This window comes from Thermobia domestica, chromosome 2, assembly GCF_964235325.1.
Source record: "Thermobia domestica chromosome 2, izTheDome1.hap1.1, whole genome shotgun sequence".
Taxonomy (NCBI): Eukaryota; Metazoa; Arthropoda; class Insecta; order Zygentoma; family Lepismatidae; genus Thermobia; species Thermobia domestica.
In genome coordinates, this window is record NC_137455.1 from 51,985,275 (window position 1) to 51,999,615 (window position 14,341).

General features: G+C 33.8%; 1 protein-coding gene across 4 annotated transcripts in view; it reads left to right on the forward strand.

Moving 5' to 3' along the window:
• The first annotated feature begins 230 nt into the window (after positions 1-230).
• LOC145672109 (LIM/homeobox protein Lhx3-like) overlaps positions 231-14,341 on the forward strand; it is a 345,528-nt gene continuing 331,417 nt past the window's right edge. Inside the window, exon 1 of one of the 4 annotated variants that reach the window (XM_081741393.1) lies at positions 231-1,858. In XM_081741393.1, coding sequence (XP_081597519.1) covers positions 1,732-1,858 — 127 coding nt within the window. In that variant the 5' untranslated portion in view covers positions 231-1,731. The remainder of the gene's footprint in view (positions 1,859-14,341) is intronic. The other 3 variants (XM_081741411.1, XM_081741402.1, XM_081741421.1) reach the window with 3 other exon arrangements.

The following is a 14,341-nucleotide window of genomic DNA, read 5'->3' on the forward strand; positions in this document are numbered from 1 at the left end:
TACGTACATATACATACATACATACGTACGTAGGAACAGAGAGAGAAAGATAGAGAGAGAAGGATATGAAAGAGAGGGATTGGTCGATGGCGGGTCTCCAACTCACCCAACGAGAGCGCAGGATCTGTAGCGTGACGTCACACAGGCCACGTGACGCAATCCAGCGCTCTGTCTACTAATCAAGACTGATAGTCAATAATGGGAGAGGGTGACGTTCCTCTTTTTATTGGTGGCTGAATCACGGTGCACTTATCCAAATTAAAGCGCGCGCGAAGGGGGTTTGTGTTGTGGTGCTTTTTGGGGTGTGGCACTGCCGCGATCTCTTGGCCCTTAAGCGCGGGATGTCCTCTCTCTTTTGCTGAATTCGATATACACGCTTTCCGGAAAGATTTTCAAAACCATCATCATCATCATCATCGTCATCAACGTCGTTGCCGTAGTCGTCGTCATCACGGCGTGGGGAAAAAATTCTCTAGTACAACGAATTGAAAAATTTTCGTTTCGTATCCGTCGTGTCATCTTAGCAGGAAAGGAGAGTGTCATTATTTTTGTAAGATTCACGCACACAGAAAAGAAAACAAAAATACAAACACTTAAAACAGAGAAACACAAACCGGAAGTTACAAACAAAAAGAGAAGAAACGACATTGAGAAAAACAAAAGGAGAAAAGATAAAGAAAGCAGAATCCTACGTATAACTTTTCTATATATGAAGTACAACACATTAACGTTACCCCATAACTACACGTGCGCGAATGGATATTAATACATACATCCACACACACACATACGAATTTTGACACGTATATTTCTCTCTTATCCTTCCCCCTCTCTCTGTGGGTGTATGTCCTGCACTCTTCACCCCCCTCTTCCTTGTCTACTACAGTCAAGCACGTATTCATAACACCCATATTACATATATACTCACATAAATTCACACGAGAACTATCTACCCATATTTTAATAATAACACACACATACTCAAGACGAGCATATAACATAACAGGAATATACACTTACATGTATCCAATTAGTGAAAACGATGGACAAAAACACATATGAAACTCGGAGAAGTTAGTTAATATCGTACTGATTTTTTACTGATTACTTCCCCAAGGGATTTCTAACAAACAGCACGCATGTATTTTCCAGTGTATAAACGATATATATTTTGATGCTAAGTGGTGGCGCGTGTATATATGTGTGTGTATTTCCATGTATTTGTTCCATGTATGTGTTCTCATGGCTGTGGTTCTTGTATGTGTATAATGGAGACAACAAAAAATTGTGAGGTACGACACAAGAATCATCGACAACAAAAACAACAACAAGAAGAACAAAAGCAACTGATAGAAGCGGATTGTACAAGGTGACCCGATACCAGGACTTCTGAGAGAACAAACATTTGCGCCTGGGAATTAGACTTCCGTCAACAATAAAATTTCCAGTTATCACCACTACAATTGACAAAACACGTCCATCGTGAAGTGATTTTCCAACACCGAAACAGTTTAACAATCGGATTTCGTAACAACCGCCACCATAACGACCATTGTTGCCAACGGCTGCCCCTGTTGCTTCCCGACAGGGCTTCGGTGCGGCCTGTCGTCCTCTGGTGACCATCATCAGCAGGGCGGGCTGCTCTTCCCTGCACCACCAAGCCTGTACAACCATCATCAGCTTGTTGGGGCACCTACCAGTGTCACGTTGTCTCCACCGGGGTACGAACTCATGTCCGCCGCGGTAAGGCAGGCTGCAGGATCACCGCCGATAGTCACTGCCAAGCAACAGGGAGGAGACGGACCGCCGAATCCGGACGTCCTTCTGGCGCTTCTGAGCCGGAACAAGTCACTTGAAGGTAAGTGATATTTTTATCTTTAAAACAAACATGTTTCGAGAAATATTTGTCGTTATTCACATGTAGCTTAATAGAAAATTCACACACAAATTAATATTACATCAGTGGAATTTTTAATAAGAAACTAACTTCAATTTGACTGCTGCAAGCTGCTTTTACACCTTATTGTGTTTTACTCGTTTCTGGACAGCCCTTCTGACTCACCTACCTTGATCCTCTGGCGAGTCTTCGTCTTGTATTTTTAAAATTCAACCACCAGCAAAACATTTTCCCTAGTCCCCTCTTGTGTCTACCCCCCTCCCACTCTCACTCACTCAAACACACACACACACACACATACACAACACAACCTACTGAACTTCTACACACATACACATTTATATAGATAGATATATACAAACACATACAGAGACACCCCCATTGAAATCTCCGAAACACTGAATCTCCATCCCTTTTATCCGGCCGGACGGGGAACACTACTTCGCTATCTTGCTCTCTTCTCTTCCGATATTATTTTCATGAGAGCATGCACTTATAAAGATTGGTCTTCTTTCGTTCTCTCTCTCTCTTTCTCTCTCTCTCTCTCTCTCTCACTGATTATGAGTCGACTGATTTGATTAGAACTCCATATTCTTGATTGCTTTTCTCTCCTTCTTTTCCCCGTGTGTTGTGTATGTGGGTCGGTTGTGACTTTCCCTTTCATGTTTTCGTCATGATGGGAATATTTAAAAAAAACTGACCTGAAGAAAATGAGTCCCACAGACACAAAAATTACATAATTGTATTCTAGATACATAGTATTACACCAATTACTATTTTCCCCTTTGTTTGAAGAGCAAATTTCAGAAGTAGAATGACTTAAGAGAGATATCGTATCAACTATAATATGAATAGAAAAACAGTTAATGTTAATATGAATAGAAGAGAAAATACAAATATATTCTAATATGAATAGAAAAAACAGTTATGTATAAGGTGAAACAAGTTTCAAATAAAAACAAAATGTAATTTTCAATTTAAGTATTTATCTCAATAAATTTCATTCAAGAAAGTAACTTTAAAATAAAATAAAATAAAATAAAATAAACCATTAAACAAACTAAGGAACACACTCACAATGGCATAGATGTAATTCTTATTGGTGTACTTAAAAATAAAAAGCCGTACATACTAATGGAGTAGTAGTACTAATCTTAGATTTTGTTTCAAATCAAATTTAATTCTTATTTTAGTTTATATAACATAAGAAAACACAAAACTAACTTTAGTTGTAAACTTTGTTATGCAATCATGTTTGTGGATTTGTCTTATGCGCTGATGACAGTTTTACTTACATAATTGACCTTATTACGAAAAGTTGGCACAGACATACTGAACTGAATATTCGTTATCATTAAGATCAATCAAGTATGTGTAAAAAAAATCTGTTTGTATTAGGCTTTTCAAGTGCATAAATCAATTCGCTGAGAAACACATAATTTCACACTCAAAATTTAAACCGTATTAAAACTCATTCAAATTTAAATTATAAAATTCCGTTATTGTATCTCTCGCAATACACCCCTCTCCAACAAAAAAAAAAAAAAAAACTAAAACTTAAAATTAAAAATAATATCATACATCATTAATAACGTAACCCGTAATGATAAAATCTTGTAATTTATTTGCGTGTAACAATACTGAAGTATCATTGCTGAGATACCGGTTACGCTAATAAAATCAACCTTGCGGCAATGTGTCTTATAAATGTGTTAAATTATTATTACATACTAGCAGCGTTCACCCCGCTTCGCTGCGGTCACCCCGGAACGCAATAAACTTTGTTACTTAGATAATTTTTACTTTTACGCTTTCAAGTGATTTATAGCGCCTGTTAGTTATGTTAACCCGCCGAGTCACAGGGTCATGCGGGTTGCATATAAATACGTTTATTTTTATACCTATGATGAACTAATAACAAAGGATTTCTACGTATGGACACCTGAATGGTCAATTATCTCAAGACACTGGTAATTGAAAATTAAAGTGATATGATAAAAACCATCTAGGGTCCACATCCTAACAACCCCCCAAAAATGAAAGAAATCGGTTCAACCGTATTAGCGTGATGAGCGTACAAAGGATTTTTTCTACGTATTTACACCTGATTGGTCAATTATCTCAAGACACTGGTAATTGAAAATTAAAGTGATATGATAAAAACCATCTAGCGTCCAAATCCTAACAACCCCCCAAAAATGAAAGAAATCGGTTCACCCGTATTAGCGTGATGAGCGGACAAAGGATTTTGTGCGTTCTCTTTTATATATATAGATATAATATATCGTAAATATACGTATTACATATTATCGTAAATATACAATGTATTTATTGTTATATATTTCTGAACAGAAAGTTGATTCTTCAAGCAAACATTCATACATATATATGTACTAGCGTCAGTTAGCCGAATCATTGGGTTGAAAAAAATTAAATCAATTGAAACAAAGAAAATACAATGAAAAATCAGAAAATAATAAGTAACGTATATAAATAAAAATTAGGTATTAAAATTGTGGGTCGAATTTGCATTTAAACGGCATCGGAAGTGTCACTATTCATCTCAGTGACCCTAAAAACTGTGGATTCGAAACTAATATGGATCATTTTCAATCATTATATATATATCTTCCCCTCCCCCAAATTACGGGACTGAATTTGGATTTGAAAAGAATCGGAAGTGTCACTGTTCATCTCAGCGCCACCGAAAACTATGAATTTGACGCTAATATTGGTCAATTTTTCGATCATTTATATATATATATGTCCCTTCTCCCCTCTCCTAAGTTGTACTGTCAAAATAAAATGATAAAAACAATCCCAGGCCCGAACTTTATCTATGTTGAAAATTTGGTACGAGATCGGTAGCGTGGTTTAAGAGTTATTAAGTCACAAACATGGTCACTATCATATTTATTTATATAGATATAGATAGATAAGATACAACGTAATAAACCAATGCTTTAAGATGAACCATTTTACTCAATATAAAATCTAATGCTTTTTTTAATGTGTTAAATCGTTTACTAGCGGTGTATCAATCAGATATCTATTCAAATAATTAAATAATGTATAATAGTACAACAACTATTTTTTTCTTCACATATATCATATGAATCATGAAGAAGCAATGATTTATCTACGTTTTGAATTAGATCTTTCCGGAAAACGGAAACAAGAATTACATTTGCAATATCATGTTTTTAATTATTTTGCCTTCTAAACTTTTTAAGAGCTACATTATATTATTATTATTATTATTATTATTATTATTATTATTATTATTATTATTATTATTATTATTATTTTCTAATCAATCATTTGAGAACGACCACTAAACCTGTTCCTTTATCACTAAATCTGATTCTGAAATTAACATTATAATGATTGATAAAAGCGTACCTTACCAGATGAGCATAAAAAAGCTAAAGAAAGAAAGAAAAAAAAACTATACTAGAGTTACTACCTACGAAAGGTTATAGTCTGCCTGCATGCTTTCGATTGAGCGATGTATAGTCAGAACATTACCTTCTAGTTTATTACCGTTGTTTCTGGTCTTCTAGTTCGCAACTTTTAATTCAAATTGCTTCCCAATTGCCTCATGATGAAGGATCAACATTGACTTTTATGTACTTCCTTTGATAATCAAACCCGGGATAACGTGCTTTAAAGGTAAGCATGGTAAACATTGTTTCAAGAGAGCACAATAAACATAGTTATATAATTTTTCTTAACTCTAAAATGCATGCTTATGCCAATTGGCATCATAGTGAATCAATAACAATAACAATAATAATGATATTCTTAAAAATGTGTATATTAGCGAATAGCGCACGCCGATGCCATGTGGCACCAATGGAGTTAAGCTTTCTACTACACAGTTTTCGTCTAGTGGTATAGGTCGGACAGAGAGTGTCTGAAAGCGTCAGAGAGCATACAGAAAGGACAAAACGTGCACATTTGATACTTGTAAATTTTTTCACTTTTTTTTTTTTTTTTTTTTTGTTTTCTTAACATTAAAAAAATCATTGTTTCACAATCTTCCATACCACTGGTTTCAGCTGATATTGACACTAAACTCTGTTTTCACTAGTGTAAAACAACCATGACATCTATCCTGTGACTTGATACCTCAAGTAAAAACATTTTTAAAAAATCATATTATTGGATATTATTTACATTTATCTACGTAATGCAGAAAGAAAGAAAGAAGAAAAGTAATTTCAACACGACCAAAATGAATTCGTGCAAAAAAAGAGTTAATACATTTATGAACTTCTTACTAAATATTATTTTAGCCCTGCTTCTATATTTATTTATGTTTTTAGGATATTCTATATTAACAACTTTAAAGAATAATAAGACAACTCACATTCTATTAAGGTGATTCACAATATAGGAATAAGCACTGCTCTTTTTGACTCTTTAGTCATCATGTAGATCAAATAGTAATAAATAAATAAATAAAGCATTTGGATTTATTAATAGAATAGGAAACGATTGTAAAAACAAGTCGTATGTTGAAAATATTGACTGAATAACTCATTCTATAGCCTACGGAATTCGGAGGTTCAATGCCGCATTTACAAAAGCTCTCCATTGACTTCTGTCCTTAGCTAACTGGATCCAGTTTCTAATTTGTATTCCTATCTCTGCGAGATCCATCTTAATATTGACCTCCTATCTGCGCCTAGGTCTTCCTAATGGTCTTTCTCCGATTGGGTTTGCCAGTTAAAATTTTGCAAGCGTCCCTAATTTCTTCCAGTCTGACTACATGACCTGTCCACCTAAGCCTCCTAGACTTAATCAACTTAATAATGTTAGGTAAACGTTATTTAAATTATACTGTTCCTTGTTATGATGTTTCTGCCATTTTCCATTCCAGTCCGAATGGGTTCGAATATTCACTTCAGTATTTTATTCTCAAGCAGATATTTCAGCCTATGTTTTTCCTTCAAAGTAAGTGACCATGTTTCACAATCAAACAGTACAACAAACGTAATTATCGTTTTATATATTTTAAGCACGTTTAAAATATCATATTTTGCATATGTCAGGACAAAATTAGAATGTGCATCAACGGTATGGAATCCGCACACTCATAAACAATATCAGTAAATAATTTCAAACTGAATTTCTCAGATTTGTCACATACAGACAAACAGAATTGACTCCAAAAATTTAAACCCTATTCCAATCTATGAGCTCATAATAAAATGCCATTATTAAAAACTCGTAAAACACTTAATGGCGTTATATTTATTCGTAAATATTGATACACCACACAAGCGTCATCTAATGCAAGAAATAAGAAAATACTTTTCTTTACTCTTAGAAAATCACAACAAATTGCCTTCAATATTCGCCGACATGGAAAATTTCGCGTCCGTCAACAACATTGTAAAATGCTGTAACAGCATTGTAAAAATGAAAGTGAAATTAAATATTTCAGATTAACATTCCATGATTATGTTCTTTTAAGCTAAAGGAGACGATGATTAAGGTAAGTGAATGATAATGGAAGAATTTGTGGAATGAACAGGTGAGAGGAAACGGAAGTACCCCAGAAAACCCACGAATACAATGCATTGTAAAACAATGGATTTCGACTGTTGATATACTATATTTGACACAGCAAAGGGATTCAAAAAATACATTATTATACTTTGGTAGTCTTATAGAACGATTGTATCCATTCCTGTGTCCGTCTGTCCATCTGTGGACAGGTATCAGAATAATAACAGCAAGAGATACACAGGGTGGCCCAAAAGAACGTATATAGTACCGCACTTATCAGCTCATTGCATTTTATATCATTTCTTATTGTAATCCATTAGATAGACCTAGTTTCCTTATTATTTGTTCTTAATGTCTTTTTCCTTACATCTTAAGCTCGGAAGAGCTGAAGCAAATAAACCCATACACTAGAATGTTATACTTGATCAATACAAGGGTGTATACCTACTTTTGGGTCACCCTGTAGAGAAATGTTTTTTCGTTGTCATCTAAGAATATATTTTATGTCCTTCGTTAACTCTTTATTAATATCAGAAGGGATAGAAATCAATCACATCCGGTTTCAAAGTTTATCGCCATAGAACAAAACAATAACAAATAGCGATGAGCTGTTTTTTCAATTGATTTAGCGGCTCAAGCAAGCATACCATCACCACTTATAATATTCTACCAAAACCGGAAGTGGTTGAAAATTACGAGTACTTATGAGTGCAAGGATTACTTCCAAAAAGCGAAAGTTGTATAAGATACAGCAAAAAGTGGTCTTTTTTTTTTTTTTTTGGACACAGTATCAGCATCTTGAAAATGAGTTTTGTATCGGCTTTATTCATTTGTTGAAACCAGAAGTTGTGAAAAATATACAATTTCCAGTTATAACACTGGTCGCATAATGAATAAAACAGAAATAGATATAGGCAAGAAGTTTTGTTATATGGATTCAGTTCAGCAAGAACATGTTTCATGTCGAATTTTATTTCCCTATTGTATCCGGAAGTGATACACATCATATTATCACTTGCGGTTTCAATATTAATCTTCATAGAGCAAAAACATAAGAGATACCGAGTAATACCTTTTTGATATGAATTCAGCGACCGAAAAACAAGTTCTCTCTTTGATTTTATTGCTCAATTGTAACGAGTAGTTATAGATGTAGGCCTACTGCTTCAAGTTTGAGTATTTAGTTCGCATAGTTTGGAAGCATACAATGGTTTCACATTGTGAAACGAAGCCAACTTGTTAATGATGTAAATATAAGAATTAGCAGAATACCTGTTCTTCGTACGCAGGGAATACGTTTCATTTTGGACATAAAGGGCTAAATTTTGACTTAAACGGCATCGGAAGTATCACTGTCCGTCTCAGTGATCCCGAAAACTATGAATTCGACACTAATATTGCTCATTTTTATCATGTATATATATATATATATATATATATATATATATATATATATCATCCTTCCTCAAGTTGCGGGGCTGAATTTGGATTTAAACAGCATTGGAAGTGTCACTGTTCATCTCACCAATCCGGAAAACTAATAATGGTCATTTTCGATTATTTTAAAAATACATGCCCCCTGTCCTAAGTTGTATCGTCAAAGTGAAATGATAAAGAAAGCACAAAAAAAAATTCCAAGCCCGAATCTCATAAGTATATGTTAACAATTTGATTGAGATTGGTCGGGTGGTTTAAAAGTTATTAAAGTCACAAACGTAATCACTTTAATTTGTATATATTTTTATATATGTCACCTCCCCCTCCCCTAAGTTACAACGTCAAAGTAAACTAATAAAAACCATCCCGGGACCAAATCTCATTTATGTGACGAGTTTGATCGAGATCGGTCTCGTGATTGAAGAGTTACTAAGTTTTATTTAATTTATATATATATACACTGTATATATATATATATATATATATATATATATATATATATATATATATATATATATATATATATATATATATATATATAATCTTCCCTCTCCTCCCCTATGTTGTACCGTCAAAGTACTAGATAGATAAATATGAGTAAGAACACTGTAATTATGTGTAACATCTGTAGGCTTCCTTTCAATAAATAAACTCTATAATATTAGTGTTTAGCGGGAAAAAAAGTATACACGGTGGTCCGGAAGTGAGCGTACCCCCCTTTTAGTTTCAACAGTGTAGTGTTAGTTATGGTAGAGTGTCTGTACACAGTTACCTTGAAGTCTTAAGAGTCATAAACATCGGTATGATCACCATCCATGTCGAAACACAGCTGAATTCTACTCCAAGTTCCAGCAGATGTTTTTCAGAGATACTCCGGGGTCACGTGAGTGAAGGCATGTTCCACAGCTGCTCGTAATTCCTGCATTGTGTGATATCGAGTGTTTATTACTTGTTGCTTTATGAAACCCTAGAGAGCATTGTCTCGTGATGTCAAATCTGGACTTCTTGGAGGCCAGGCAAAGGGCGCTGGTGAAGATGCACAACCTCTTTCAATGAAGCTGCCAGGAAACGTCTGATCCAGGTAATTGCGCATGTGAATCGCGAAGTGAACATGGATAGGAATGTTGCCAGACAATGTCAAGCAATGTTACCAAACAAATGTGGGTAAAACCTAAAACCGTCAGAAAACATCAATTAGGAGTACTCCCACTTCCGAACCACCCTGTACAAAGATGAGACATATAGGCTACACTAAATCTTATCAAGCTGAACAAAATGATAAGGATAAATGTTAATTCTCATGTGTAGTTTTTGAGAAATTCGACAAAAATGAATCTTTTTGTAAACCTACGAATTAATGTTCTACGCCAATCACTTCACCTATTAATATGGAACTCATTCTGAAACATAACTTAACCCTAAGCTTTCCGACACCTTTATTAAACCAAGCGGGGAATTATGACTACCTCAGCACGATTTTGAGAATTTGTGTAATATTTTGTTTTCGATCATGTTATTTCTAATGAATAGCTAAATTTGGTATTAAAATACAATTCTTAAGAAAAATTATTAGAAAAATTATATTCACAGAACAATGAATTTCATATCATTTACGAGAGAAATTAAATATTGGAAATCTTCAAAATTCGCAAAAAAATGTTGTTTGATCGTCACTGCAGTAAGTTAGTTCTTGGCAACAAAATAGGAAATAACACTTTTGAAATGTTTATTCAGGTACAGTGTTGCATAATATGTCAGACAAGAAAACCACTGAAAGAAATATTTTGTAAAAATCTTCATTTTTAACAAGTAATAACATAAGACATGCTATGCCAATCTCACAGCCTCACCAATATATTCTACCAATAATATCAACGAGTAGAAAAAATTTAAAAAATAATGGGCTGTAACAACAGTGTGCATAGTTTAAATCATTTTAGGACGAAGTCATCAAGCAGAGGTATCTAATTCTTTAGATAGATAGAAAGGTAGCCTGAGGTAGTCAGAATACTCTGTCAGATAATGCAAGGTTTAATCAAGCGTTTCATTATGACTCTAGGAAGAGTATGCGATAAAACCTAAAATTGTGAATAACTCTTATTTTTTTCGTTTCTTGTTTACTGTATTGTCTAAAAATACACGTGTAAAGACACATTAATCGATCAAACTGAAGATAATAAAATCTTTAAACGTATTGTTGACCATGAGGCTAGATTTTTTTTTTGGGGGGGGAGCTCTCTCATCTCGAAAAGATGAAGTGCAAGTGCTTTCTCGTCTCGAAAAGTATATGTATTTCTATTGTTAAGAGCTTCGTCTCGTTTCGAATCTCGTCTGAAAAATTTTGTCCTCTTGTCTCATAAGGAACACTAGTTCAGGATAAATGTTGTTTAGATTTTGGAAAAAAACTGGGAAGAAACTAATATTTGTGGCGCTAAAAGTACGTTGTTCGTTGTTAATCTGATATAGTTGATAGTTTATATTATGCTACAATAGATCAATATTTCATTATTTATATAATTTATATGAAAAATATACAAGATTATATCTATTGTTGTCTGCTTTCTGTAACGGTGGCACACACGCTCTTAACAATGACACATACTGTTTACAATGACATACATATTCCTAACTGTGACGTTAATACTTCTAACAGTGACATACATAATTCTAACAGCGATATATACTTCAAACATTGACACACTTATTCTTAAGAGTAACACACTCCTAACAGTGGGATATGCTCTTAACAGTGACACACATACTCGTAACAATCACACAAATACTCCTAATAGTAACACATATAGTCATAACATCAAGACCGTCGATCTTGTGGGGGACGGGGGGTGCTCCCCGCATTGTATTTATGAATATACAATACGTAGCATAATCTGAATACAATTTGTCTTAAAATCCTTATATACGCCTTCTGCATCTGAATACTCTCCCCAAATTTACAGAAAAATCGGCGCCCTTCCCTAACACTGAAGCCTATATTACTTGTAGGTACATAAGGTGTTAATTATTAACACTTATTCCCTGTAGTTGTTAGTGATTGAAGCGAAGCGACTTTTACCCGAAAACTGCATTTCATTTTATGCCTCCTTCTGTTAGTGTTCTATAACTTAATATAACAATATGAATTTCCATAAGACTCGCTCTTTCTCAAAAGATTGTATAACTTTAGCATATGTCTATATACATCTAAATACAGGGTGTCGACCGCTCAGAAAGAATTTCCGACATATCCATGCTTTATGTGTACAAGTGTCGTTCTAACTGGTGTATTTCAGTCTCACAAGGAACTGACATGAACCTGTCATCCGGAGACATCCGAATCAAACCTAGTTCATTAGATAAACAAAACAAAAATATGTTCATGCACAAAAAATTAGGTGCCATGGACAACGGAGTAAGACCCTGAGACCCTGAGGCCCACTAACCCTGTTAGTATGAAGAAAATTGTAGACTCGCAGTGAAATAGCTATTGAACCAACACTGTCTTTTTTTTTTTTTTTTTTTTTTGAAAGTCATGGTTTACAGTTCATTCTATTCAGCATGAAACAAGCTTTCCAGAGGTGCTATGTATGAGGGCAACTAACGTACTTGAACAGGGAAAACTGGAAAAATGTCGGGAAAATTCTCTCCAGAAATACCACCCATCAACTTTGGACCCCTCTGGAGTGGCCCCGGGTAAAAGCACACACTTCAAATGTACCTCGAAAAATACTATAGAGGATAAGAAAGTGTGTATCAAGTTTTATATTTATAGACGGAGTAGGTATGAGGGGAAAGCGTGTATTGGTATACAAGTATATTAACATTACAACCGTATAAGTCGCACTGCGTAATCCTAATAACGGACGTACATACTAACATTGTAATATTAAGAACTCCACTACCATGATCCTAATAACAATCAGTTTTAAAGTGAGCACAAACTTTCTTTTATAAGTCTGCAATACCTTAGCGTTTTATTTCCATATTTTTTTCTTTAAATTATATTATTATAAACTAGTAGAATGGGAAGAATAGATTTCATGTTGAACATATAGGGGTGATTTTGGATTTAAACGGCATTGGAAATGTCACTGTTCGTCTCAGCGACCCTGAAAACTATGGATTCAGCACTAATATAAGTCATTTTAAATCATTTTTATACATCTCCTCTCCCCTTCTCCAAGTTGCAGGGCTCAATCTGGTTTTAAACGGTATCGGAAGTGTCACTGTTCCCGTCAGTGACTCCAAAAACTATGGATTCGGCACTAATATCGGCCCGAATTGGATCGGAAACTATGAATTTTCGATTTTATATATATATATATATATATATATATATATATATATATATATATATATATATATATATATATACAGGCCCGTAGCCAGCCTCGAAATTTAGGGGGGGCTAAATGTAACTTAGGGTGGGCACACACACACACACACGCACACACATATATATATATATATATATATATATATATATATATATATATATATATATATATATATATATATATATATACAGTGGCGTATTTAGGGGGGGGCTTCCGGGCTTAAGCCCCCCCGAAATCTTACTTACTATAGTAAAGTATATGAAATATCTTGCAGAATTTTCACATTTTCAGGCAAAGCCCTCCCCGAAAGTTAGCAAAGCCCCCCCCGAAAGAAAATCGTAAATACGCCACTGTATATATATATATATATAATATATATATATATATATATATATATATATATATATATATATATATATATATATATATATATATATAATGTCTGTCTCTGTGTGTGATGATGAATAATTTCTTATGCTCTTAAAACTAAAACTACAGCGTGAAGGAATTACTATTAAAATTTTCCCCTATAACGTTAGTACAATTGTACCTGAAAGCTAGAATACTATGTGTTTAGTTTTTATTTATTTGTTATGGCAACAAAATATTTCTTCCGTTTTCTCATTTTCAAGGAAATAAAAAAAAATATTTAAAAAAAAATAGTTGGCCGAACGAACCAATCATTAAAATTTCCAAAGAAGTAGTACAGAATTTCCAGAGAATTAGAAATACGTTTTTAAATTTTTGATGGACTGAAAAAATATTTGTGAAACTCGAAAACATCTAGAGAGTAATGAGATTTAATACTATCTTCAAAGAGATTCTACAGAGAAGGGTCTCAAAATTTTAAATCAATATTTTGAAATACATGTGGCCTAAACAAATATATGCATATTGGAAAAATGAAATTAACATCTCACCTGTATTATTATTTACATGTCGTTAGATACGAAACTTTATATTTCTTCAAAAATTACGCGCTTTATTTTACACTTGTACTTCTAAACATTTTTTGATCAGTTTTTTACAGTGATGTTCGAAAGAAATAATGATATGTGTATGGGTTTTGCTATCTACAAATTTATAAATTTTATAAGATTAAGAAACACAAACACAACACGCATATATACACTCCTTATGTTGGCACACTATAGTA